General features: G+C 44.6%; 1 protein-coding gene across 3 annotated transcripts in view; it reads right to left on the bottom strand.

The window, feature by feature from the left end:
* Sap130 (Sin3A associated protein 130) overlaps positions 1-14,379 on the bottom strand; it is a 71,903-nt gene extending 57,524 nt beyond the window's left edge. The window contains exons 1-4 of one of the 3 annotated variants that reach the window (XM_048442573.3): positions 14,224-14,379; positions 12,589-12,706; positions 1,051-1,283; positions 42-200 (exon numbers count right to left, since the gene is read on the bottom strand). In XM_048442573.3, coding sequence (XP_048298530.1) covers positions 42-200; positions 1,051-1,283; positions 12,589-12,700 — 504 coding nt within the window. In that variant the 5' untranslated portion in view covers positions 12,701-12,706; positions 14,224-14,379. Of the gene's footprint in view, positions 1-41; positions 201-1,050; positions 1,284-12,588; positions 12,707-13,152; positions 13,553-13,579; positions 13,603-14,223 lie in introns of those variants that run through there. The other 2 variants (XM_048442574.3, XM_048442572.3) reach the window with 2 other exon arrangements.
* Between the last annotated feature and the right edge of the window lie 11,677 nt (positions 14,380-26,056).

Here is a 26,056-nt window from a genome sequence, read left to right on the forward strand (position 1 = left end):
GACTGTAGCTAGAAAACTAACAAGTTAGCGGGAAAAATAACCTGTTGTCCACTGATTGTTGCCACCGGAATGGCCGAAGCTTGAGGGATGCTGTTCTCCATAGTGACAGTAACCTGTCCCGGAACTTTCGGGGGAAGTGACATGGTCGAAGGAGGAGCAGGAGCAATGGGACGGCTAGGCATGGTGGGCTTCGGCGGTGGCTGCAAGCAGAACAGCACAGGAGATAGTCAATAGCTGCGCTCCTGAGCTGCACTCTAACAGCACAAATCCCATCTGGAGAGCGGCACACACAATTAGACAGGTATCATATGTTCTCCTGTCAGCAGCAAGGCCTCTCTGCAGAACTATTGGCATTTTTACAGTACAGAGGAAGAAGTGCACAAACAAGATTAAACGTCTCACTCAGCCCCACATCAAGTACAAAGCAGAGCTGGGCCTACAGCCCAGATTTCTACTGCTCACACTATATCCTTGTCTTCCACAGTCGGGCAGAAGCAGACAGAACTCTCAGTAACCAAAACATGAACTTACTGACACACAGAGCAACATGCTCAGATACCTCCAAATTAATCAGCTATTAAAGAGTGCCAGGCTAAAACTCACTTAGCATGTCTGCAACTTGAACAATTATCATTTATATAACAAAGTTAAGATATGATGGAGCAAACCTGTAATCCCAGCAACGGGGAGGCAAAACCAAGATAACTGTCAGAAGTTTTAGGCTAGCTTTGTCTACACGGGGAGTTCCAGGTTAGCCTGGACTGTAGTATCATACTGTGTTTTAAAGACAATCAAGCCCATAAAAATACAACAACAATAACAATAACAACAACAATGCGTAACAGAAAAGGTCCCGTGATTACAACTGCCCAGCACAGTCTAGTTACTGTAGCATAGCAAAGCCCCCAATTACAGGGAAGTCTGAATGGACAGCCAAAAAGAAAAAGTTGAAGGAGCATCCTAGGACACAACTAAGCAAGATCGTTAGCTTTGTCACAAGTGCTAGCTGCCTTCAGCTGTGGTTCAGTGCAACTCTTTAAACTCTGTTACCTTCATAATCCCATCCGAGAACAGTGGTACTGCTGGTGTCAGGTGTGCTGGTGGGGCTGTCACTGCGACAGGGGTAGCTGAGGGGACGGCATGGTGTGCAGGCAGCATCTGTACCTGTGGATAGGGCCTTACCACCACTGGCTCCTGCTTCTCTTCCCGGGGTGGCAGGGAGCTGCTAGTGCCCACGTGCTCCCTGGTACCAACATCTGCATCTCGGCCAGACTCATCATTAACTAGTGAAGATAGTAAGATGGAAAAGGTATTATTACAATTTTCTAAGGTTAATCAATATAACACAGAGTATCCCTTGCTGTCAAGGACTGAAACAGTGACCGATTCCGCGGGATGCTGTTTTCTTCTTCGACAAGGTGCCTCATTATTGCAGTCCAGACAGCCTCTAATTTGTGATTCTCTTATCCTAGCTTCTGGAGTGCTGGGTTACATGTGTATGCTGTTACCGATTCTCTTACAAGGATTTCTACCATTCTGTCCTTTTAGAGTCTTGCTCTACAGTCCTGGCTGACCTGGAACTCATGATGTCAGCTAACGCTATATCTGCAGCAGTCTTTCTGCCTCTGCCTTCCAACTGCTGGGATTATGAGTGTGCCCCGTGTCTAAGACATGCATGGCTTTCTTTTTTTCTTCCATTAATAAGTTCTTTGTCGACATGTACTATATGTGTGTGTGTGCCTGGTGTGCCCACAGAAGTCAGAAGAGGGCATCAGACATTCTGAAACTGGAGTGAAAGATGGTTGTGAACCATCATATGGAGCTGGGAACCAAACCCAGGAACTTGCAGAAGCAGCAAGAACATTCAACGGCTGAGCCATCTCTCCAGCCCCTTGTAAGGCTTGTTCTAAGTGGAGCCAAGAGTCAAAACTGTGGGATGAAGGTTTCCTCTGAATATGAACACAGCGTCTTGACAGTCATTGAAAATAAGCTCAAATAGTAGCTTGAGAGATGGCTCAGTGGGAAAGACACCTCCTGCCAAGGCTGACTCCTGAGTTTGATCCCTAGAACCTACATAGTAGAAGGAGAGAGGCAATACCTGCAATTTTCCTCTGACTTGCACACACACATGCACATAGACACAAACAAAATTAAAACAAAAAAGCCCTTTAATAGTTGAAAGCATATGATAGGATACAGTACAACTTCATTTAAAATGACTTGCTTGTTTTTCTAAAGAACATGTAATTTTGTAGCCTAGATTGGTCTCTAACTTGTGATCCTCCTGTCTCAGCTTAAGTGTTTGAGATTACAAGTACGCACCACCATGCCTGGTTAAAGTTTTAAAAACTTGGCATTCAAAAGATGTTTAATCTTCAATCCACAAAAGTGCCCTGCCTGCAAGATATGCTGGTACAATAGTAGCACAATGTTTGCAGGAGTAACCAGCCAATATCTGATTTGAGTTAAAGTCCACTCCATGAAACAGAAGTCATGCCTAATGCTGCTTGGGTAGCCAAGAACCTGAGACTAGACAGGCCATGGTCCCAGGGGAAGACCAAACACTACTGCTCTGCTAAAGGAATGTAGCAATAAATTCTCCTGAACTCATAAGTCAGTGTCTTCTCAGGCATCATCAGAGAAGCTTCTTCCTGCAGGAGATGGGAACAAATATGGATACCCATAGCCAATCAATATGCAGAGTGAGAGATCAAGGAACACTAAGTCCTAATTCCTTCCCTCAGGTCTCAGGGAACCCTGCAGAAGAAGATGTGGAAAGAGTGTAAGAGCCAGAGGGAATGGAGGACACCAAGGAATCAAGGTCTTGTAGACACAACAGGCTGCTGTGCATACAAAGTCACAGAGAGTGTGGCCGCATGCGCAGCGTCTGCACCAGATGGGGTCCTACAGCTGGGAGACGTGGACACATGCGCCCATCCCTAATCCGTAAGCTATCTCCAGCTGATATCCACTTGCGTTTCCTCCAAGGGAGTCTTACTGGAGACAAACCATGCCCAGCAGTAGATGGCCAACTCCAAATGAACTCAGTGGCTTCTTTAGAGGCTCTTTGTCTTATGAAATTAAGTCAGGGCTCCACCCCCACCATGACTTTACAGGTCCTTTGTGTAAAGGCACCTTCCGGTTTTGGGCTTCTGTGGCTTCCTGTGGTGTGTGAGGCCTGGTTTCTCTGCATCTATGTGTGTCTCTGGTGCTCTTTCTTCAGCTCCTTTTCCTGTTTGCTTGTTCTGTCATCTTACGATTTGGTTTTGATTTATCTTACTATTCCTCGGAGTCTGTTTGTTTTCTAAAGAGAAACAGGGTGTGGATCTGGATGGGAGGGGAGGTGGGGAGTAACTGGGAGGAGTAAGGGGAGGAAACTGTAATCAGAATAATGTATGAAAAAAAACTCTTTCCATAAAAAGGAAAAAATCCTGTGAACTCTTAAGAATATTGGCATTAACAAACATGAATACTTTAATACAAAAGTCTGTCAAATATGTCTTTAAAAAATGTTCTATTAAGGGCTGAAGAGATGGCTTAGTGGGTAGGAGCACTGCCTGGTCTTCCAGAGGTCCTGAGTTCAATTCCCAGCAACTACATGGTAGCTCACAACCATCTATAATGAGATATGGTGCCTGCAAGCAATCATGCACGCAGAACACTGTATACCTAATAAATCTCAAAAAAATTCTATTAAATAAAAATTTATTCTTTTAGCAAGATTTATAAATTCAATATTATATAGCAAAGATAAACTTTATTTTTTTTAAAAAAGATATGATTAAGTCAGGGCTGTGTAGCAATTTCCTCTGAACAAACCTTTCCATCTTCCAAAGAATCTGGGGAGGTGAAACAGTCTATTGTGCTTCTTATCACACTGGGGAAGTAAACCACTCAGAGGCTTCAGAAAGTCCCTGAACTGACAAGACTCACCCGGCTTCTCCTCCTCAAGCACAGATGAGCTGTAAGGACCGCTGAGAGACACTCAGTAGTAGCTAAGTAACTGAAACAGGCAGAGCAGCCTGGGAACTGTTGTAGGTCTGTGCGGTGTGCTCCATCCTCCAGTTGTGAGCTGTCACTCATGCCGAGGTGGGCTTTAGTGAGACGGTCATCTTTGTACCCTGTCTGCTCCTCTATGAAACTTCTCACCAATATTTTCTATAATTAACCCCAATAAAACTCATTGGTTTGCTGGGCAGTGATAACACACACCTTTAATCCTAGTACTCAGGGAAGCAGAGGCAGGAGGAGGATCTATAAGTTCGAGGCCAGTCTGGTCTAGAGAAAGAGTTCCAGGACAGCGAAGATTGCACAGAAAAATCCTGTCTTGACAAACCAAAAACCAAAAAACATCAGCCAACCTAACAAACAAAACCTAAACCCAGACAACAAAAACAGAAGACCTCACTGTCCAAGGCAGACTTCGGTAGAACTTTTACTTTGGCCTTCCAGTGGTTCCCCATGTGTGGTTAGTGGACATTTAGTCACGTCTCCCCAGGAACAATGTCAAGAACCGAACTCACTCAAAATACCAACACCCAGGTAAAAAACCAAAACACCACTGCCCCAGACACCTGCCACTCAGCTCTATGAAGGTCATCATCCTTCCCAAGATGTCCACTATTCTACTTTCTAACCCTAGGTTAGTGCCATTTTGAGCTTACACAGCCACACTTATGACAGACGGACCCTACTTCCTTGCTTCTTTCTTACAGATATGACGGGCCTACTACGGCATGCAGGCAGAAAATCTCAGCATGTCACAGTAGGTCAGTCATTATGTGAATAGGTCACAAGTTATCTGTCTTCCTGCTAAGAGACATTTAGGATAGTTTTCAAGCTTTGCTATTATAAATGGTAGTGCTAATAATATTCTACTGGCCACAAACCTATTGCTGCCACGTAACAATTATAATATATGACAGTTTTTTTGGAGCGGGGGTATGGTATATGCAGGTGCATTCATCTGTTCTGTGCCCTCTGGAGGCCAAAGGTTGACAGTGAGTGTTTTTCTCTACTTCTTTCCACCTTATGTTTTGAGGAAGGGAGAGTTTGCCACGTTGGCTAGAGCCCCTGGGATCTGCCTGTCTCTGTGCCCCAAAGTGCAGTTACAGGCATGTGTCCACATGTCCATCTTTAAACACGGTGTGGGGAATCTAAACTCAGGTCATGCTTGCACACCAAACACTTTACACCAAGTCATCTCCTTAGCCCCCACTTCCTGTATCATTTGTAAACCGCTACTGCTGTATTACTTATGGTTATTTTAGGCTATTACAAAAGCCCCAATAAACTCTTCAGGAAACTGCTTCTGAAAGCACAAGAGCTGGATGAAATGATTTCTGTTCATTTTCTTTTTAGAAGGTTTTAAAAATTATGTATGTATGTATGTGTGTGTGTGTGTGTGTGTACATGTTGAGTGCAGGTGCCCTTGGAGTCCTGAAGAGGGTGTCAGGTTCCCTGGAGCTGGAGTTAGTTACATGCAATTGTAGATTGTAGTTTCCGGGAGCTGAACTTAGGTCCTGTAGGAAGTACTCTTAACAGTTGAGTCATCTGTCCAGCTGCAAGTGTATTTTTATTTTTTATTTTACACACAACTGACTTGACTCTCCAGAGGACTCAGAAATTTTACAGTTGGGATTTGTATAATCACTTGACTGGGTTACAATGTATACACAATAGTGCACTGGTTCTCAACCTGTGGGTTAAGACCCCTTTGGAAAACACAAACATTTACATTACGATCCATAACAGCAACAAAATTACAGCTATGAAGTAGCAGCAAAAATAATTTAAGGTTGGGTTTACAACATGTGGAACTCTATTAGAGGGCTGCAGTATGAGCAAGGCTGGGAACCACTGCAATAGTGCCTATCTAAAGAGACTTCAATGGCTTTTGTAGAATCTTTATCAGCACTCGTGTGAGCAGATGGTGAAGTAAATGTTAATGTTTAACTGTCTAAGAGACTGTCAGAGTAGTTTCCAAAGTAGCTGTGGCACTCTGTTTCTGCCAGCAGTGTTTGTGGGTTCCAGGCCTCTCCATCTCACACATCCTTGATACACATACAGCCATTCTAGTGGGTGGATAGCATACATCTAATTAGGGCTTGAACTAGGATTGCCACAATGACCAGCAATGCTCAACAGTTTATTATTTTTTAATGATTAAAAGCCATTTATTTGATATGGGAGTCCCCTCTGTGTGTTGTGATTACCATTAATGAATAAAGAAACTGCCTTGGTCTGTTGATAGGACAGAACTTAGGTAGGAGGGGAAGATTGGACTGAATGCTGGGAAAAAGGGGGACGGAGTCAGGGGACGTCATATATCTGCTGCTAGAGATAGATATGCAGAAACTTTCCTGGTAGGCCACAACCTCGTGGTGATACACAGATTGATAGAAATGGGTTAAATTAAGATGTAAGAATTAGCCAATAAGAAGCTGGAGCTAATGGGACAAGCAGTGATTTAATTAATACAGTTTCTGTGTGGTTATTTTGGGGGTCTGGGCGGCTGGGAAATGAACAAGCAGCCAAGTGGTTCCTTGCAACAATTGGTGCCCAATGTGGTGGACAAAATCCATGTAAAACCTGAGAAAGCTTGAAAAGGAATTCTAGAAAAAAAAATACAGAGTTTAACATAGCTTCTTGCTGTTTGCTGGCGGCATGCCTCTTGCTTCCAGCTCCCACTTCTGGCTACTAGAGAGCGGGGCACACTTTATAACTGCTTTTACAATATAAGAGGCGGCCACACCCAAGTGGGCTGGTATCTTAAAAGCTATTGGCTGAAGGAGCGGAATGTGCTCCCACAGCATTTATTTGTCTTTTTTTAAAAATATTTATTTATTTATTATATATACACAATATTCTGTCTGTGTGTATGCCTGCAGAAGAGAAGAGGGCACCAGACCTCATTACAGATGGCTGTGAGCCACCATGTGGTTGCTGGGAATTGAACTCAGGACCATTGGAAGAGCAGGCAGTGCTCTTAACCGCTGAGCCATCTCTCCAGCCCCTTTATTTACATGTCCATCTGAACACTGCTGACTACTTCACTCACGCTCCTTTGCTCACTTCTCTCTCTCTCGCTCCTGAGTCCCTAGACATTACTGACTTGCTCTGCTACCACACTTGTCATGTCCAGGATTCCGCATAGAGACAACCATACAATGTGTGGTTCCATAAGTCTGGCTTTTTTTCCATCCATGTTCCTATGTGCACGTGTACTGATGCTGGGGCTTTGGTGCTGTGTACGAGCAGCCTATTAAACAGGCACAGCACAATCAGCTTATCTAGTCACCATTTGACAAATGTTTGAATTTTCCCAGCTTTTGGCTATCAGGAACAAAAATTCTATAAACATTTAAGTACAAATCTTTGAATAAGCATACACTCACTTAACTTGGTTAAATACTGAAGGAACAGGATTGGTCAGTTGTGAGTTAGTACATGTTTAATTTTGTAAGATTCTGCCAAACTGTTTTCCAAAGTGGCTAGACAATTTGTAGCCCCCCCCCCCCACGCCAACACTAAGAGCTCTGCTGCTTCACAGTCATCCAATGCGAGGCACTCAGTCACTAGCTTCAGTTATCCGTGGATATACGCTAGCTTACTGAGGTTGTGATCTTTACTGGTCCAAGGATGAGAAATGATATGCATCTTTTCATGTACTTCTTTAATACTTATATAGCTTTTATACTTGGGTATCTATTAAGTACACAATTAAAAAATTAGGCTCTTAATCTTTTTATTATTCAGTTATAGGAGTTCTTTCTACATTCAGGATATGAGTCATTACAGATACATTACAAAAAATACCCTTATGCTCTTTGTTTGTGGCGGTCCATTTGATAGTATTGCTTTTGAAATTCAGTTATTTTCAATTTACATTAACTGTTTTTTACAATTAGCATTTTTTCGTGACCTGAGAAGTTGCAAACTGCTTCTTCTATGTTTTAATATTTAGATCAATGGTACATCTTGTATTAATTTTTACTTAAGAAAGCAATGGTCAAAGTCTATTTTTCCCTACATCCTGGTATTTTGGGGCTAGCTAGATAACTCCCATGTAAGACTGATGACCTGTGTTTGATCTCCAGATCCCAGGGTAGAAGAAATAAACAAATCCTACAAAGTTCTTTTCTCCCTCCACACTGGTATGTTTATTCCATTTCATGTCCCTATTTAATTACACACTTCTGCAAAAAAAAAAAAAGCTGGCTATATCTGTCTATGTAGGAATGACTTTCTATGAATGACTTCAGATAGTTTACTTTATTCATCTATATTATGTCAATACTATACCATCTTGATTAATGAAGCTTTGTAAAAAGTTATGAAATAAGGCAATAATGATTTTCCTTTTTCTGGGGTCATAATTGCTTTAAAAATCCTTAAACCCAAGCCAGGCAGTGGTGGCACACGCCTTTAATCCCAGCACTCAGGAGGCAGAAGCAGGCAGATCTCTGTGAGTTCGAGGTCAACCAGGTCTACAAGGGCTAGTTCCAGGACAGGACAGGACCTGAAGTTACAGAGAAACCCTGTCTCGAAAAACCAAAAATAAAATAAATAAATAAAAAAAGTTCCATGAACCCTTTGGATTTCTACATAAATTTTAGAACCAGGCTATCAAGATTATATTAAAAAGTACACAAAAGTATTATGATTTCTTTGCATATATATTATCACTTAGGGAAGAAACAATGGCATTGAAAATATTAAGTACTTCAATTTGTGACCATAAAGATTTTTTACTTATCTAGTTCTTTAAGATCTCTCAGCAATATCTTATTCGTGTCAATGTCTCAATGTGTTTGACTTCCATATATTTATGTTGAGACGGGGTCTCACTATGTAGTCATGGCTGGCCTGGAATCTACTGCCTATGTAGATTAGTGCGGCCTCAAGCTCAGAGTCTGTTCTGACCTCCTGAGTACTGGGGTCAAAGGAGCCTTACAAGGATTTTCTCCAGTCTTCCTTCTATCATCTTTTGTAGCTATTGTAAATCAAAATTAAACAACAACAACAAAACCCACTTGTGTCTAAGCTGGGAAGATAGGTCAGTCAGTAAGTGCTTGCTGTGTAAGCACAGGACCCGAGTTTGGATGCCCAGTGCCCACATTAGAGATGAGCATGGTGGCATCATGTAACCCCAGTCCTTGGTGGGGATGGGGGCTGCGAGGCAGATCCCTGAAGGACAGTGGCTGGCCAACCTAACTAAATCCATGACTTCCAGGGTCAATAAAAGACCCTGTTTCAAACATTAAAGATAGAGTGACCAAGGAAGACGTGCCATGATTTTTGGTACATACATACAAAACCACACAAACATATACATAAACTACAGACCCATGAAAAAACTGTCTATTGCCAGTTTCAGACATACGAATTTTTGCACATTGATTTTGTAGCCTATTATTTTACTAATGCCACTTATTCTGACAGCTTTTTAACAAAAGAATAATGTTTTATGTGTATATGACCATATTATGAATAAAGGCAGCTTTATTTCTGTCTTTTACATCTGACTGATTTTTGTTTTCTTTCTGAAACAGGGTTTCTCTGTAGCTATGGAGCAAGTCTTGGAACTTGCTCAGTAGACCAGGGTAGCCTTGAACTCCCAGAGATTCACCTGCCTCTGTGCCCCAAAAGATGGGATTAAAGGTGTGCGCCACCACTGTCCAGCTATTGTTTACTTTGTTATGAAAATGGACAGTTTCCTAAGCTCTCCCAAAGCCTATTTTCTATTTTGGGTCCGTGTAGACGGATTTTTAACAACGTTATTTAGCTGGAAGGTATTAATCATTACCCATTAGACTTTGAGAATTCATTTATGCATTTCCTCTACAAATGTATTCTTTATTTATTTGAGAGGGTTGGAGGTGCTGAGGATGAATACCAGAGATCTGAGACATCCAAGATAAGCGCCGTGCCCCCGAGTTCTATCCCAACCATGAGTCCACTCATTTTCAACAAAACAGAATCTGGGAGCATTAACTATTTCTACTTCCTAACTTTGAACATACACTTTAATTCCTGGCATGCTTAGGACAGACCCCAGATCATCTCTTGAAACAGAGAAATATCTACTTAGGTGAAAGCTTCCTCTCTTCCGCCATCCTCCTCTTTTATTGTGACTAGGGTCTCATGTAATACAGAATAGCCTTGGATACACTATGAAGCCAGGGTTGGTCTTTAACTCCTGACCCCCTTTCCTCTGCATTCTAAGAGTTGGGATTATAAGCTTGTACCATCATATCCCATTTATGTTGTGCTAGGGATGGAGTCCAGAGCTTCAGTCTGTTAGGCAAGCACTCTGTCAAGAGAGCTGCATTGACAGCTGCTTAAAAAGAAGGAACCTGAATAACCATGAAGCTATTATATCATGTTGGACTGGTTAATCCCAGACAACATTTTTTTTGGAAAATAAATTTGATTTACTTAAGAAAATAAAAGGAAATGGAAAACAACAACAACAACAACACCCGATTTGGAGAATGAAAAGAGAAAGTTACAAACAGACTGTTTAGGAAAAATTTCAAAAAAACTATTAAGTTTTAAGCTGGGTCTTGAAATGTGCGGGAGGCATCAGCGTGTGAGAGTGAACTATGGAACATCTAGAAGGAAGTCTTAGCATCAAGCAGCACACTGCCAAGCTCCAAAGAATCTGCCTTTCTTTTTCCATAGGTACAGCTAGCTCTCATTTCTTTCCCTTCAAAAACCAATGTTCTTAGCTCCAGCTCTTCATACACTGTTGAGAACTTATGCTAAAGACAAAATGCTGCCAGAACTCTTTTGGGGTAGGCAGGGGTCTCACAATGTCCATGGTCTTGTACTTGCTTTCTAGCCAAATCAGCTACATTGCTTAAACTGATTAGCTTTCTTCAACTGCTTAAGTGCTTGGGTCACAGATGTGCATCACTAGCCTAACAAGAAATAAAGAACTTTAGAGGCTCTAAGAGAAGTTGTTGATTACAACCTTGTACTATCCATTACAGTAAATATGTGCCTACAAAGGTTTATGAAACACACAGGATCTGAAATGTAGTAGAAAAGAAAGTCAGCAAAGACATTCAGAAAATGGCATTTAAGCTGGGCGGTGGTGGCACACCTTTAATCCCAGCACTTGGGAGGCAGAGGCAGGCATCTCTATGAGTTTGAGGTCAGCCTGGTCTACAAGAGCTAGTTCCAGAACAGGCTTCAAAGCTACAGAGAAACCTTGTCTCGAAAAACAAAAAATACCAAACCCAAAACAAAAACAAAGGCATTGAAGATGAGTCCTCAAGGAAGAACAATTAGTTAAATAACTAAAACTGGAAAAGAAGAAAGGCAGTGCCGTCAGAGAAATGGGAGCAAGACTTGGGCCACGGAAACTGGAGAAACATTGTATGTAGAAAAATGAGCATATACTGTCTAATGGCAGGCATAGAGCAGCTTAAAGTAACCAAAGCAAATCTGTAGTTAAAAACTAAGTTAGCAGGAAGTAGTCAAAGCAATAGAAATAAGCCCAAAACAGTAGGGCCACAGTTCACTGGTGGTTAATATCAGCCAGGCATGGTGAGACAAACTTGTGATCCTAGAACTCTCTTGAGGTAGAGAATCAAGAGTTTGAGGCCAGTCTGCTACAATATGAGCCAAAGCTAGGGCTGGGGGAGAAGAAGGAAAGAGCAGAGAGAGAACACAGTCAATTACAACCAAAGATGCCTCGGCCTTTGGCTTGAGAGCAACTAAACAGGAACATTTGCCATAAAGAATACTGGATGGTGATGAAACAGACCAGGAAAAGGACTCTATTCCAGCTTCCAATACGTACTTATTATAGCGTGAAAAAACATTTCAAGATTGCTCACTGGCCTTGATAATTATCAGACAGCGGAAGATGTTTGTCTGGTGCATTTTAGGATATTTAGTATCTCTTAGTTGTGACAACCACAAATGTTATGGCCAAACATTGTTATAGGCAACATCACTCCCCAATGAGAACCAACCAACCTACAGTACTCAAAGGACGTAATACAAAGAAAAACCAAGATGTAAACATGTGAATATATACTTTTCAACCATCTTTTCCAGGGCTGGAGAAACAGTTCAGTCAATAAAGTCCTTGTCAGCCGAGCCTACTCAGAGTCCCAGACTCAGCGAGGGACCCTGCATCCAAAAACAAGGTGGACAGTTCCTGGAGAAGCACATGTGAGGCTGACCTCTGGTCTTCAAACACACATGCACGAAGACAGACATACACATGCTATTTATTTTTCTTTTCCTAGATCCTAACGTCCTAAGAAGTAAAACTTCTGTTCCACTCACTATGGGGTTCTCTCATGTAGCTATCACTATATCTATATTTAATTAAATGCTAACACACTAACACATTTAAAAAATGATTTTTATAAGCATTATTTACTAAAGTTGCACTTACCCTAGAATATATAAGCGATTTTTAAAAAAGAGGGAACATGCCTTATTTTAAAACAGCGTTGCCTTTCCTCAAAGTCAGTAGGCTAGTGATTATGAGCAGGGATTTGCTAATCTGAAGTTAGTAACATTCTTAAACAGTAAGCAATAGGAAAGAAATGAAACACATCTCACCGGTGGCAACTTGGTTGATCAAGCCTGTGGAACCACTGTTTGCGATCTGTGAAGGTGCCTGGCTGAGCCCAGGGGAAGGGGTTCCTAACCGAGGAAACTGCTGGGAACTCATTTCCACCTGCAAAACAAGTCATTCCATATTACCAGATTCTGAAATTAGAACCAATATTGAAAGATCAAAGCATGTTTAGTAATCACAGTATCTCTCAGAAACACAAATACAGCTTCATTTATCTAAAACAGTGAGTTACGATCAACGGTGCAGACATCTAATTGAGGACTTCAATGTACTATGGCTAAATTAATAATGACAGCCTTTATACAAGTGTTGGAGGATACTATAAGCTTCCAAAAATACTATTGCATCGCTATATTTTTAAAAAAGGATATTGAATATTAAAAAGCCGCCAAATGTTAGTTATTATCATAAACATAGGTTATCTATGTAAAATTTTATGGGAAATACTTGGATTCTTTTAAAGACTCAAGCCTCACACCAAGGAAAATAGAACCGTAATTAGTATGTCATAATGCCCAGCCCCAAGAAAGGATCGGAAATCTTACATTAAGACCCGATGCTTGCGGAATCCTCAAACGCTTTTCCGTAAAGGCCTCCATTTAAGGATTTCCTTTCTTCCTCATCACGGACAACCCCCTCAACCCGAGACACGGGTAGAATTCGAGACCTTTTCCAGTCTCTAAAATCGTCTTCCACTTTTTCCTTCAGAGTAATGCTTCGCCGATCTCCCTTCTACCCCAGTTAACCCCATTCCTCCTCTGAGATCCTAGGACACACGTTTCCAGACACTCCGGGTGTCGAGGCTCTGCCTCCCCGGGAAAACGTCCTACGGAGCCCTCTCCGCAAGATAAGCAATGTGCCTTTTTATCTGTGGCCGCCACGGAGGGCTCGAGGGGCTCCGCAGGCACAGAGGGAACGCGATTCGGAACGCGTCCCCGGCCCGCCTCGGTTCAGCCCGCCCGCCAGACTCACCCCCAGGGCCAGCCGCTCCGCTCCCAGTCCTCTTACCACCCAACCTACCCCTGCCTCCCCCGCCCGCCCATTGGCCCGATGCGAGGCGCATCACCGGACCCAGCACCAATCCGCAGCTGCCTGCGCGTTCCGGGCCCGCCCCACTCTCCCGCCGGTCACCAACCAATAAGACGCCAGTCTCGCTGGGGGCGGGGAGCAGCCTAAACTCTGCGGCTGGGCCAATAGACGGGAAAGAGAGGCGATTCCCGGCGAGAAGGGCGGGGATCCGGGAGGCCCCGCCCCGGCAGGGGTCTGAAAGCGGCGGGCGCAGGGCCCGGATGTGGAGAGTCACTTTAAACTGCTCCAGCAGCCAAACTCCCTAGGCCGTCCTCCCTCCCGCTGACTTCCCTGCGGAGGCCCGCGTCCGCCACGCCCCCACGCCCGGGGCTGCCCACCCACCCCTCGGTGTTTCTCGCCCTTCCGAGCACCGAGCACCCAGGCCCTGCCGCCGACTCAACCGCTCTGCTCAGCTCGCTAAAGAGCTGGAATCAGGACTGCAAGAGCTGTGCGACTCTGTCCTTCCCCAGGGACGAGCACCGGGACTGGCCATGCAGTCCCGCCCCCTCGACTCCTCCCCTCCCTCCCGGCTCTCGTTCCGCCATTACCTGGGCGCGGCCACGCCGCCTCTAGCTTGCTCCTGTGCGCTCTCCGCCTGTGAGGCTAATGTCCTCGGGCTCCGGACCCGCAGCCACCACCGGGCCGATTGCACTCTGTCCCCCACCCCTCACTCCAGCGCCGCTGCTTCCGCCGCCGTAACGAGACTTTCTCTCACTGGCTGCGATAAACCCCGCCCCTCTCCCAGACAGCCACTCCTCGCCTGGAGAGAGCAGGAAGGCCGTCGGTCCCGCCTCTCGGACCCACAGAAACCCCTGGGAAATGTAGTCGCTCGTCCTAGGAGGGCGGGGCTTGGGAGACCCGACGCGGGCTTCCCATTCCTTCGCAGTCAAATCTGAAGACTGTTTATGCCACTTCTTTTTTGGGGACTGAGAAGATAAAGGATTCCGTGCTTTCGTCTCAGCTGGAAAGCACCCGGTTGCATTTTTATCCCGGAGGTGGAGGCGGTGCGATGCGCAAAGAGTAAAGGAGGTTGATAGTGGCTGCCTCAGGAGCCCGCGGTACCCACCTTCTGCCCTCTTCTCCTGCACGTAGGTCTTGGCATTCTGGGATCGCTGGAGGGACTGAGCCCCGCAGGAACCGAGCACCCTCCTGAATCGGGCTCAGTGCACACAACTGGAGAAGGCAGCTCCACTTTGGATTAAGTCTTCCGGATTACAAAGAGAGGGGTGGGGTGTTGTTTTGTTTATGGTGGAAGTTTATAGAGTTTATGCCTTTGCCAGAGATGGTGCTATAAAATTTTTGTCTGTTAAGAGTTTACAAACTCCTCTTCCCAGAAGGTCATTTAGAACTAGAGTTTTGTGCTTTGTTAGAAAATAAATGGAGATCATCATTATTGATTATTTCTGACATGTATGGCTATGAGCCAACTGCTTGGGAAGAACAAAGTCGCTCCTGCCTGCCGAAGTCTCAAGTACCCTCTTCACACTATTTTCCTTTCTCACATCATTCTTTAACTCTCTGGCTTCTAAGAGAAGCAACATGTATATGAGCAGGCATGCTGACACCACCATGTGACAGCACTGGGACATAGCACATGTGTGTAACAGGTCTGCCCACACTGTTACATGACAGTGTTGGGACATAGCACACAAGTATATAGGTATGCCCATGCCATCCCCATGTTGGAGCAGGGACACACCATACATGTGAAGATGTGTGCCTGAGTCATCATGTTATGTAGCTGGTACACTACTTATGTGTAAACAGATGTACCCATATCACCACATGACAGTACTGAGATACAGAATACAGAATGCATGTGTACAGGTGTGCCCACACTGCCACTTGACAGTGCTGGAACATGGTATATTTGTGAATAGGTTAGCTCATTATGAATTATGATGGTTTTGGGACCCAGCACACATGTGAACAGGCATGTCCACATTACTATATCATGGCACTGTATATGACAGTTTTACACATGCCAGCACATGGTAGAGCAGGGACATGGTATGTGTATGATCACATATACCTATGCTATCACACATGGTATGTGTGTAAGCATATGTGCCTGTGCCACTACATGACTGTACTGGGACATGGTTCATATGTGAACATACATGACCAAGCCACCATATCATGGTGCTGGGTCATGGTCCACATGAGAGCACACATGTCCATGCTGCCACATGGTAGAGTGAGGACACTGCTTATGTGTAAACAGGGATGCACATTTGCTGCTACATGATAGCACCAGCACAAGGAATGCATGTAAAAGGATGAATCTACGGTAAAATGTGACCCGGCATGTGAGGGAACAGACATCCCAAGCTGACACTTGATGGTGCAGACACATGGTATATGGGCATATGGTCTTGCCCACACTACCACTAATGGTGCTGGGATAATGCATATGTGTAAACAAGTATTCACATGCCACCATGTAATGATGCTGATTTGCTCACTTGTGATCATGCATGTCCCAGCCACCAAATTACGATTCTGGGACATGACACATGTGTGAACAGGTTTGCCCACACCATTAGTGGAGGGCAATGGCATATGACATGTGAACAGGCAAGCACACACCATCATGGAACCATGCTGTCACATGTATGAACCAGCTTGCTAACATCTACATTTCAGGTCCGATGACCTGAAATGTATGTAAACAGATGTGCACAAGTCAACACTGACTGTGGTGGGACATGGCATACATGTAAACAGGCTTGCACATGCCACCATATAATGTTGCTGAGACACAGCTGGTTTGTGAACACACATGCTGAACCACATGAGAACTATGAACCACATGAGAACATGGGTGCCTGTAATGGTGATAGACACATGTGTGAACAGGCATGTCCTCATGACTACCTAACAGGACTGGGACATGGCACACGTGAATACGTGTGCCCATACTGCCATGGGATAGCAATGGGATATGGCATGTATCTGAACAGGCATGTACCATTACATGAGATTACTGGGACATGGCACATTTATGAAGCTCAACAAATCAGATGTGACTGCCTCAAAACTCTTTGTAAAATTCATGGATTGGTTCTATTGATTAACTAAGAAAAAAGAAAGACTTACAAGGTTTGGGGAAAGATCCAGTGTGGTCTCCAGCCTCACAGATAGCACAAATAACCGTGTATGCTCCCTGCCTTCTGGCGGTATAACTGGTTGTGCATTCCTTCCTTGGAAGGAACAACTCCTGTGTTTAACATTCCAGGTTCCCTTAGTGTTTATCTGTGGACGCAAAGACCTCTGTACCTCCTACAGAGAAAGGAGACATAAAGGAGAGGGGGGAGGGTGAAAGACAGGGGGGGAGAAAGGTGAGAGAGAAAGGATGGGGGAGAGACAAAGAGAGGGAGAAAGAGAAGAGACAGAGAAAAGAGAAAAATGGGAGAAAAGGAAGAGAGCAGAGAGGAGGGAGAGACAGGAGAGAGAATTGAGAGGGAGATACAGAGAGTAGAGAGAAAGAGGATAGAGAAAATAGAGAGAAAATGATGAGAGAAAGAGAGACAGATGACAGAAAAAGAAGATAGAGAGTAAGAAGAGAGGGTGAAGAAAGGAGAGAGACAGATGAGAGTAGAAAGATGGGAAAAAGTATGGAGAGAGGCGAGAGGGGAGAGAGAGAGAGAAAGAGAGGGAGGACAAAGACAGGAGACAGGAAAGAGAAGGCAGAGTGACAATAAAGATGAGAGGAGAGAGAGAGAAAAGAGAGGAAAGATAGAGGATAGAGAAGAGAAGGAGAAACCGGAGAAAAAATCGGGAGGGAGAGAGGAGATAGGAAAGAGAAAGGGGAGAGAGAGAGAAGGGAGGGATAGAGAGAAAATGAGAAAAGTGGGAATAGAGTTAGAGAGGGTGACATTTTGTAGTATGAGGGAGCGGCGGGCTGCGTCCTGCCACCCGGCTAGCTTAACCCCTGAAATAACCACACAGAAACTGTATTAATTTAAACACTGTCTGGCCCATTAGTTCTAACCTCTTATTGGCTAACTCTTACATATTAGTTTAACCCATCTCCATTAATGTGTATTGCCACTTGACTGTGGCTTAACAGCATGAGTCTAACCAGTGTCCATCTCGGAGAGGACAGCCATGGCGTCTGCCACACTGCCTTCTTCCTCCCAGCATCCAGTTCTATCTTCTCCACCTAAGTTTTGACCTATCAAAAGGCCAAAGCAGTTTATTTGGCCAATGAAAACAACACATAAAAGGAAGAATATCCTATACCACCCTTCTGTAGGCTATGAATATTTTTTATTACCATTGGTTAATAAAGAAGCTGCTTTGGCCTATGGCAGGGCAGAATAGAGCTAGGCAGGAAAACTAAACTGAATGCAGGGAGAAAGAAGGTGGAGTCAGGCAGAAGCCATGTAGCTGCTGAAGGACAAAGACCACAGAACCTTACTGATACGCCACAGCCTCGTGGCAATACACAGATGACTAGAAATGGACTAGTTTAAGATGTAAGAGCTGGTTAGGAATATGCCTGAACCGTTGACCAAATAGTGTTGTAATTAATATAGTTTCTGTGTGATTATTTGGGCCTGGGCATCTGGGAAATCAAAATAGAGTCTCTGATTACACTTCTCTCCCCATCTCTCAGAGCTCTCTCTCCATTATCTTTCATTTCTCTTCTTCCTCTCCCCATTTGCCTCCTCCCCATCTCCTCTCTCTTCTCTAAACTTTGAGCTCTTTCACTCTCAGCTTTTTCTCTCCTTACTCTGTCACCTTCTGTCCTCTGTCTCTTCACTCTGCCCATTCTTTCTATTTTAACATGCATCTCCTTGCTCTCCTCTTTCTCTTTCCCCTCTCTTCTCTCTCTTCCTGTCTTTTCCCCTCCTCTGGCATCTGTCTCCTTACCGTTTTTCTTACTCTCTGTCCTCCCATTTCTCTCTCTTCTGCATTTCTGTCTTCTGTCTCCTATCTTTATGTGTCTCCTGTCTCTCCTTTCTCTCACTGTTACTTCACCCCATTGTCTTTCTCTTCCTTGTCTCACATTCTCTATCATCTTTCTACTCTCTGCCCTCTCTTCCTTCTGTCTCCTTTCTCTCACCAAGCTCAGTCTCTGCTCTTGCCTCTTACCCCCTTTTCTCATAGCGCTGAAACTTTCTGTTTTTCTCCTTCCTCTCTCCCACTGTTTCTTTTCTCTCTCCCCCTCTCCCTGCTCTCTCATGTTCCTCCCTCCCCTCATTTCCTCTTCTCCCTTCCCCTTCTTCTTTTCTTCTTTCTCTTCCAAGCTTTATCTCCCCTCTCTTCTTCTCTCCCTTGATCCCCACCCTCTCTGTTCGTCCTCTTGTTCTCTTTCCCTTTCCTTCTCTCTCATTCCTCTCCCATCTGTCTCTCTACTCATTTCCCTCTTTCTCTCTCCCTTCTCTCCCCTTCTCTTTTCCCCGTCTCCATTCTTCCTTCTCTCTCACACACTCTCCTAGCAATTTCTCCTCTCTCTGATCTTCCTCCTCAATGTTCTCTCATCACTCTGCAACTTTTTGCCTCTCCTTTCTCCATATTCTCTCCTCTCTCTCCTCTCTGCTCCATTTTCTTTTCCATGTCCTTCTCTCTCATCTCTTTCTCCCCTCCTTTCTCCATTCTCATAACCCTCTCCATTTCTCTCTCGCTCTCCTCTCTCACTCACCTCTCATCCATACTTGTCTTTCTCTCCTCATTCTTTCTGCTCTCTCCTCTCTCTTCACTCTCTCTCTGTCCTCTCTCCTTTCTCCCTCTCCTCTCTTCTCTCTGTCCCCCACTCTTTTTCCTAATTTTCATTTGCATCACCCTTCTTTCTCCTTTCTTTTCCTTCTCCTTCCTCTGTCTCCCTGTCCATCTCTCCTTTCACTCAATCCTCTCTATCTCTTTACAGTGTCCCCCACTCTTTCCCATATTTCATTGCTCGTTCTTCTTTCTCACCGTCTCCTCTCTTTCCTCCAACTGTCCCTGTCTCTTATCTCTCTTTCCTCTCTCCTCTTTTTCTCATTCTGTCTTGTGCCTCCTCTCCTTGCAGTGTCTTTCCTTTCTCATCCATCTTTCCTCTCTCCTACTGCCCTCTTCTTGCTCTTCCCTTTCACCACATCTCTTCTCCCTTTTGTCCTCTTTCTCCTCTATACCGTTTCTCTCTTTTAACTCTTCTTTCTCAATAATCTCTCTCCTTTTTCTCTCTCGGATATCTCTCCCCTTCAAGTCATTTTCCTTTTGCTCTTATTTCTTTTCTCCCCCACTCATTCCTTTCTCTTCCTCTTCCTCTTTCCACAATACCCTTTTGATCTTTCTTCTCTCTCATTTTTCCCACTCTTTCTCTTTTCTCATTGTTCCTATCTCCCCCTCTCGCTACACTTTCCCCTTCTTCTCTTTTCTTTCCACCCTCTGACTTCTCACTTTCTTTCCTCTCTCCCTCTTTTTGCTCATACTCTCTCCTCTCCATCTCCTCTCTCCTTCTCTCTTCTTTTTCTCTTTTCTTTCTCTCTTCTTGTTCTTCACATAAATATGCAAAGAGGAAAGAGGAGACAGGGAGGAGAAAGAGAGGAAAGAGACAGGACAGGGTTAAGATTGATAGAGGAGAGAGCGGAGGGTGAAAACAAGAAGGGGTAGAGAGGTGAGAGAAGAGAAAGGCGTAAGAAATGAGGGATACAGAGAGAGAACAGAGAGAACAGAGGGGGCAGAAAGGATAGAGGGCAAAGAGAAGAGATAGAGTGAGACACAGAAGGGAAAGTAGAGACAGTGGAGAGAGAGTAGAGATAGTGGGGAGAGAGTAGAGACAGTGGAGAGAGAGTAGAGAGAGTGGGGAGAGAGTAGAGACAGTGGAGAGAGAGTAGAGAGAGTGGGGAGAGAGTAGAGACAGTGGGGAGAGAGTAGAGAGAGTGGGGAGAGAGTAGAGAGAGTGGGGAGACAGTAGAGACAGTGGGGAGAGAGTAGAGAGAGTGGGTAGAGAGTAGAGAGAGTGGGGAGAGAGTAGAGACAGTGGAGAGAGTAGAGACAGTGGAGAGAGTAGAGACAGTGGAGAGAGTAGAGACAGTAGGAGAGAGTAGAGACAGTAGGAGAGGGGTGAGAGATATCAGAAAGGGGAGAGACAAGAGAATGAGGAGTGTGAGAGGAGAGAGCAGAGGGGGAAAGAAAGGTAAGAAAGTGGAGAGAGGGAGGAGAGAAGAGGGAGATAGCAAATGACAGGGGAGGGGAAGGAGAGTGGACAGAGGAGAGCAGAAAGAGAGGTAAGATTCAGGCATTGTGTGAGAAGAGGAAGAGGTTAAAGAGAAGTGGGAGAGACATAGTGAAAGAGGTGAGAGAAGACGGACGGGAGGGAGGGAGGGAGGGAGGAAGAGAGAGAGAGAGAGAGAGAGAGAGAGAGAGAAGAGAAAAACCTAGAGGAGAGGGAGGAAAGAGAGCATGGAGAGAGGAGTGGTAGTGAAAGAGAGAGGAAAGAGACGTGATACAGGGAAGGAGGGAGGGAGCGTGAGGGAGGAGAGAGATGGGAGAGAGACTATAGAGGGATGAGAAATGGAGGGGGATGGGGAGAGACAGAGAGGATAGAGACCAAAGAGGGTCTGGAGAGAAGTAGGAAAAGAGAGCAGAGAAATAGGGGAAGGGGAAAAAAAGAGGGGAGAAAATATGAGATAGAGGAGAGGGAGTGGGAAAGGGGAGAGAAGGAAGATGAAGGGGGGAAGAAGTTGGGGAGGGGAAACTGAGCAGTGGAAAAGGGGAGAGAGGAGAAAGAGGAGAGAGAGAGAAGAAAGGGAGACAGGAGAAAGAGGAGGGAGACGGGGGTAGAGGAGAGAGAAGAAGGAAGAGAGGAGAGAGAGAGAATAGGGAGAGAAGGGAGAGGGGAAAGATAAGGATAAGCAAGAGAGATTGAGAGTTCATGGAGCCAGCTCTCTGGGGAGACAGTTTATGTGTTGGGGTTTCACTTTATTCCAGAAAGAGAGGGGGTGTAAAGGCTGGGAACAGTGGCTGGGGCATCACCTAATTTGCATTAAGCAGCACACTCCTGTCATAAAGCTCCTAGTACAAGTCATAGCTACCATATGGGCAGCAGGGGGACAGCTCTAGCAGGGAACTATACCAAGGGTCACACCAGAGACAAATCAGGCATCCAGGCTTAGGGACAGCTTTCAGATAAGGTCAGGCCTCTGGGCCTAGAAACCTTCTCCAATAAGGGCAGGTAGAGAGCAGGAAGTCTCGCTGGGGAGAGAGCCGCCATCCCAGGTGATGGAGCTTGGAGAGCGTTGCCAGCCCATGGTAGACTGCAAGGCCCCTCAAGACTTATGGGGTCCAGTTGCAGTCAAGCTACCACACTCACACAGTGATTGCTCCACCTCTGCCTGCAAGGGCTAAATATGCTTCAGAAGGACACTCACGTAGGGGACCTAGCGTCAAAGTGCCATGCTTAGAAAATATGAGGCAGGAGGCTTTATGAGGTCAGCTGAAGGCAACTCTGAGATGCACTCCCTTCCAGAGCCAACAATGCTCTGGAGTAGAGAAATTAAAGAAAATCAGAATACAGATTGGGAAAGCACAAGGACGAGTCGAGCTACCCAGAGTTAGAGGAATTCCTAGCCAACAGAGATGAGACCATTTCTTTTAAGCATGACTAATGAAAATATGACTTCCCTAACACAAAGCAAAGCCTTTTCTCAGGGCAAGGGACTCTTGGAGGTTGTATCTGGTGTCTGAAGCCCCAGGTTCTATGGAGACATGTTGGCTCAAAACTAGAGACACAGATTACTGTAGACACCCTACAGTCCTCTCCAAACATGAAGGATAGACGGCAGTGGGAACACAGGTCTGAAGGCTTTCAATGGTTGTACTCTAGGAAACATGTCTCTGCCAGAGAGAAGTCAGGAGACCTTTGGCTACTCAGGTGATTCTCAGGGAGGACTGACATATAAGAGGACTTAGTTCACTCAAATCCCTGTCAAAGAACACAATTTTGTGATTGCTTCACATCAAACAGATAAAACACTACATAAGTTATGTACTCTACAAGCCATCTGCCTATGATAAGCAATTTGACACCCACATCCCACTCCACACAAAGTTTGAAGGAGCATCTGTCTAAGATACAGACATCTCTTAATCTATCTGAATAAAGAGTCCTAACTCAACCCTAAAGCGAACTCTTTGACCTTAAAAAGCTCAGAAAGACCAGGGTCAATATCCTGATGAACCAGTAACAATTCACATAGATAACTCATTGTGCCTGAATGTTCTTCATAAAACATCTGGTCACATATATTTCACACATGAATGTATGTGTACATACACATGCATGAACACACACACACACACACACACACACACACACACACACACACCAGTAAATATTAAGATAGTCTACAGAGAAGACAGGTGAGGTTTGATTTTTGCGTCATATAATGCCATCAGGGACCAATCTCAACCTACCAATTTGATGCTACTGAACACAGAACTGGGAAGAGATGAGCATCATCTGTCATCAAAAGTCAGTTCTTGCATTACCTACATCCTTCCACATGAATATAGTACACAATCTACCTGCTCCCTATGTGTGGCGATTTGAAAGAAAATGGCCCCCAAAGAGGGTAGCACTATTAGGGGGTGTGGTTTTGTTGGAGTAGGTGTGGCTTTGTTGGAGGAAGTGTGTCACTGTGGGGTGGGCTTTGGGGCCTCTTATTTAAAAGCTACTCCCAGTGTCACAGTTCACTTCTTGTTGCCTGCATATCAGAATGTAGCCAGCACCATTCTGCCGGCACACTGTCGGGCTCCCTGCCACGGTGATAAAGGATGAACCTCTGAAAATGTAAGCCATATCATTTAAATGTTTTCCTTTATAAGCCATGGTATTTCTTTCTTTTTTTTGTCATGGTATTTCTTCACAGCAATATAAGCCCTAACTATGACATCATGTAAAAGTCTCCACTCTAAACCCCAAGCCATAGCATGTTTTCAGAATATTCACCCATTATAGTTTGTGAACACACATCTTAAGTGCTACATGGACCTGAATACACGCTCATAACACCTGCTACTAGCTAACTTTCATAGAGAGAGGAAAAAAAACTCTACTTAGCCTGAATATTCACCTGCTACTGCTACAAGTATGCACACACATGCGTCTGTTACAAACATTTATAACATCTTGTCTATGCGAACATGATAGATACATGATAGGCACAGGCTATAAAACCACCAGATATCCTAAAACTCTCTCACCCACCACCCTGAACAACTCAGGCAAAAATTACGCAGCAGCAGCAGCAGCAGCAGCAGCAGCAGCACCATTACCACCACCACCACCACCACCACCACCACCACCACCACCATTGCTGCCACTGTGGCAAAGCTTTGGCTTTGCTATGTTCACTGCTATGCTCAATGAAGTTTTCTGGGATGTTAACCATTATCCCCATTTTATAGACGACACAAAGCAGATGCAAAAAAGTTAAATAACCTGCCTAATCAGACGAAAAAGTTTGGAGGTGTATTGCATTATGATGGCCACATGCCTCCAGAATATGCGCTACTCTCAATTATGGCACTCAGCTTTTCTCACACAGTGTGATTCCCTACAAAGAGCAGCAGCGGCACATGTGTCAGGCAGCCTGCCCTCTCCACACTGGAGGAAGCAGGGACAGCGTTAAAGGGTCACCAGCTCCTCCCTACAGCAGAGTGCAGACTTCCACTTGCCCAGCCACCCAGGCCCTACAGGATGGAATCTGGCTCTCCCTGTGCATATGGTAAAGGGGCAGCCCCACCACACGCCTACCACTTCGTCTACTGGGCCTGAGAAGTGCAGATGGACAAGACTCCTGCCCTTTCTCCCCGGGATCACTGTCTGTTGGAAGAACCCAACACAGAAAGCTACTCCCAATCTCCGCACACAGGATCCCCAAATCAAACATCAAAGTCCACAGTAAACACCATCCCCGTGTCAGCATAGAAGTCAAAGGTGAGAGAAGCTATCACTTCCATGCTATGCAGTGTCTAGCTACCACTCCAGTCTAACCACTGAGTACAATGGGTTTTTCGAGACAGTGTTTCTCTGCGTAGCTCTGATGTGGGATTCCCCTCAGTATGCTGTGAATGTGCTTTGTGGCCATTGGTTAATAAAGAAGTTGCTTTGGGCCTTTGACAGGGCAGAATAGAGCAAGGAGCGGATTCCAAGCAGATAGAGGAAGAAAGAAGGCAGAGTCAGAGAGACACCATGTAGCTGCCAAAGGAAACAAACACCCAGGAACTTTACTGGTAAACCACGAGTCTCGTGATAAAATATAAAATAATAGAAATGGGTTAATTTAAGATGTAAGAGCTAGCTAGAAATACACTTAAGCTATTGACCAAACAGTATTGCAATTAATATAGTTTCTGTGTAATTGTTTTGGGTCTGGGAATCCAGGAACAAATAGGCAGTCTCTGTCTACATAGCTCTGGCTGTCCTGGCACTAGCTCTGTAGACCAGGCTGGCCTCAAACTCATAGAGTTCCGCCTGCCTCTACCTCCCAAGTGCTGTGATTAAAGGTGTGTGCCACCACTGCCTCGCTTCAAAATAACTTTTTATCTAAAAGTTTTCTTTTCTATGACATTCTGCTTTTCCTTATTTTGCTTTTGTCTAAGTGTCTATGCCTCAGTATATGTCTGTGCACCACATGCATAGAAGTGCCCTAGGAATCCTGAGGAGAGTCCCATACATACCCTTAATTCAAGTTAGAGTAGTTGTGAGTCACCAGATGTGGGTGCTGGGAACAAAACTAAGTCCTCTACAAAAGTAGCAAGTGCTCTTATCAATGAATTCATCTTTCCAATGCCCGAAAAGTATATTGTCTCTCAGCAATCTCAGGAAATAACATGTCTCTTACAGCCATCTCTATATGCCGTGTGACTTTTACAATCCCTCCAAGCCATTTATAATTAACAGGTCTGGAGAGATGGCTCAACATTTAAGAGCACATACTGTTTTTCCAGAGAAAGCAAGTTTGATTTTTAGCACCCACATTAGGCAGCTCATAACGCTCTGTAACTCCAACTTCAGGGAGTCCAACTCCTCTGTAGTCACCTGCACTCATGTGCATATACCTATTCAAGACACACAAAATATTTTTTGTACAATGGGAATCAGCAGAGGAGAATAGAAAGTAGCAGAGAGGATAGGTGAAGAAATATCTGAAAACTTTGAATTTTAATATCTTTTATTATTAGTATAGCTAACAAAGAAACTCAAGGAATTTCAACATAAACTCAGACCTACCCTGATACTCTTTAAAATCAAAATTTGAAAAAACAGTAATAAAGAATCCTACTGTTGCTCTAAGACAGGGATTTGGTGGTTTGCTCAGGCTCCACAAAACCTTGCAACTGTCCTGGCTTAAGCTCCCCAGTGCTTGAGAACACATTTGTGCCATC

The sequence above is a fragment of the Myodes glareolus genome, chromosome 13, assembly GCF_982192425.1.
Source record: "Myodes glareolus chromosome 13, mMyoGla1.1, whole genome shotgun sequence".
NCBI lineage: Eukaryota > Metazoa > Chordata > Mammalia > Rodentia > Cricetidae > Myodes > Myodes glareolus.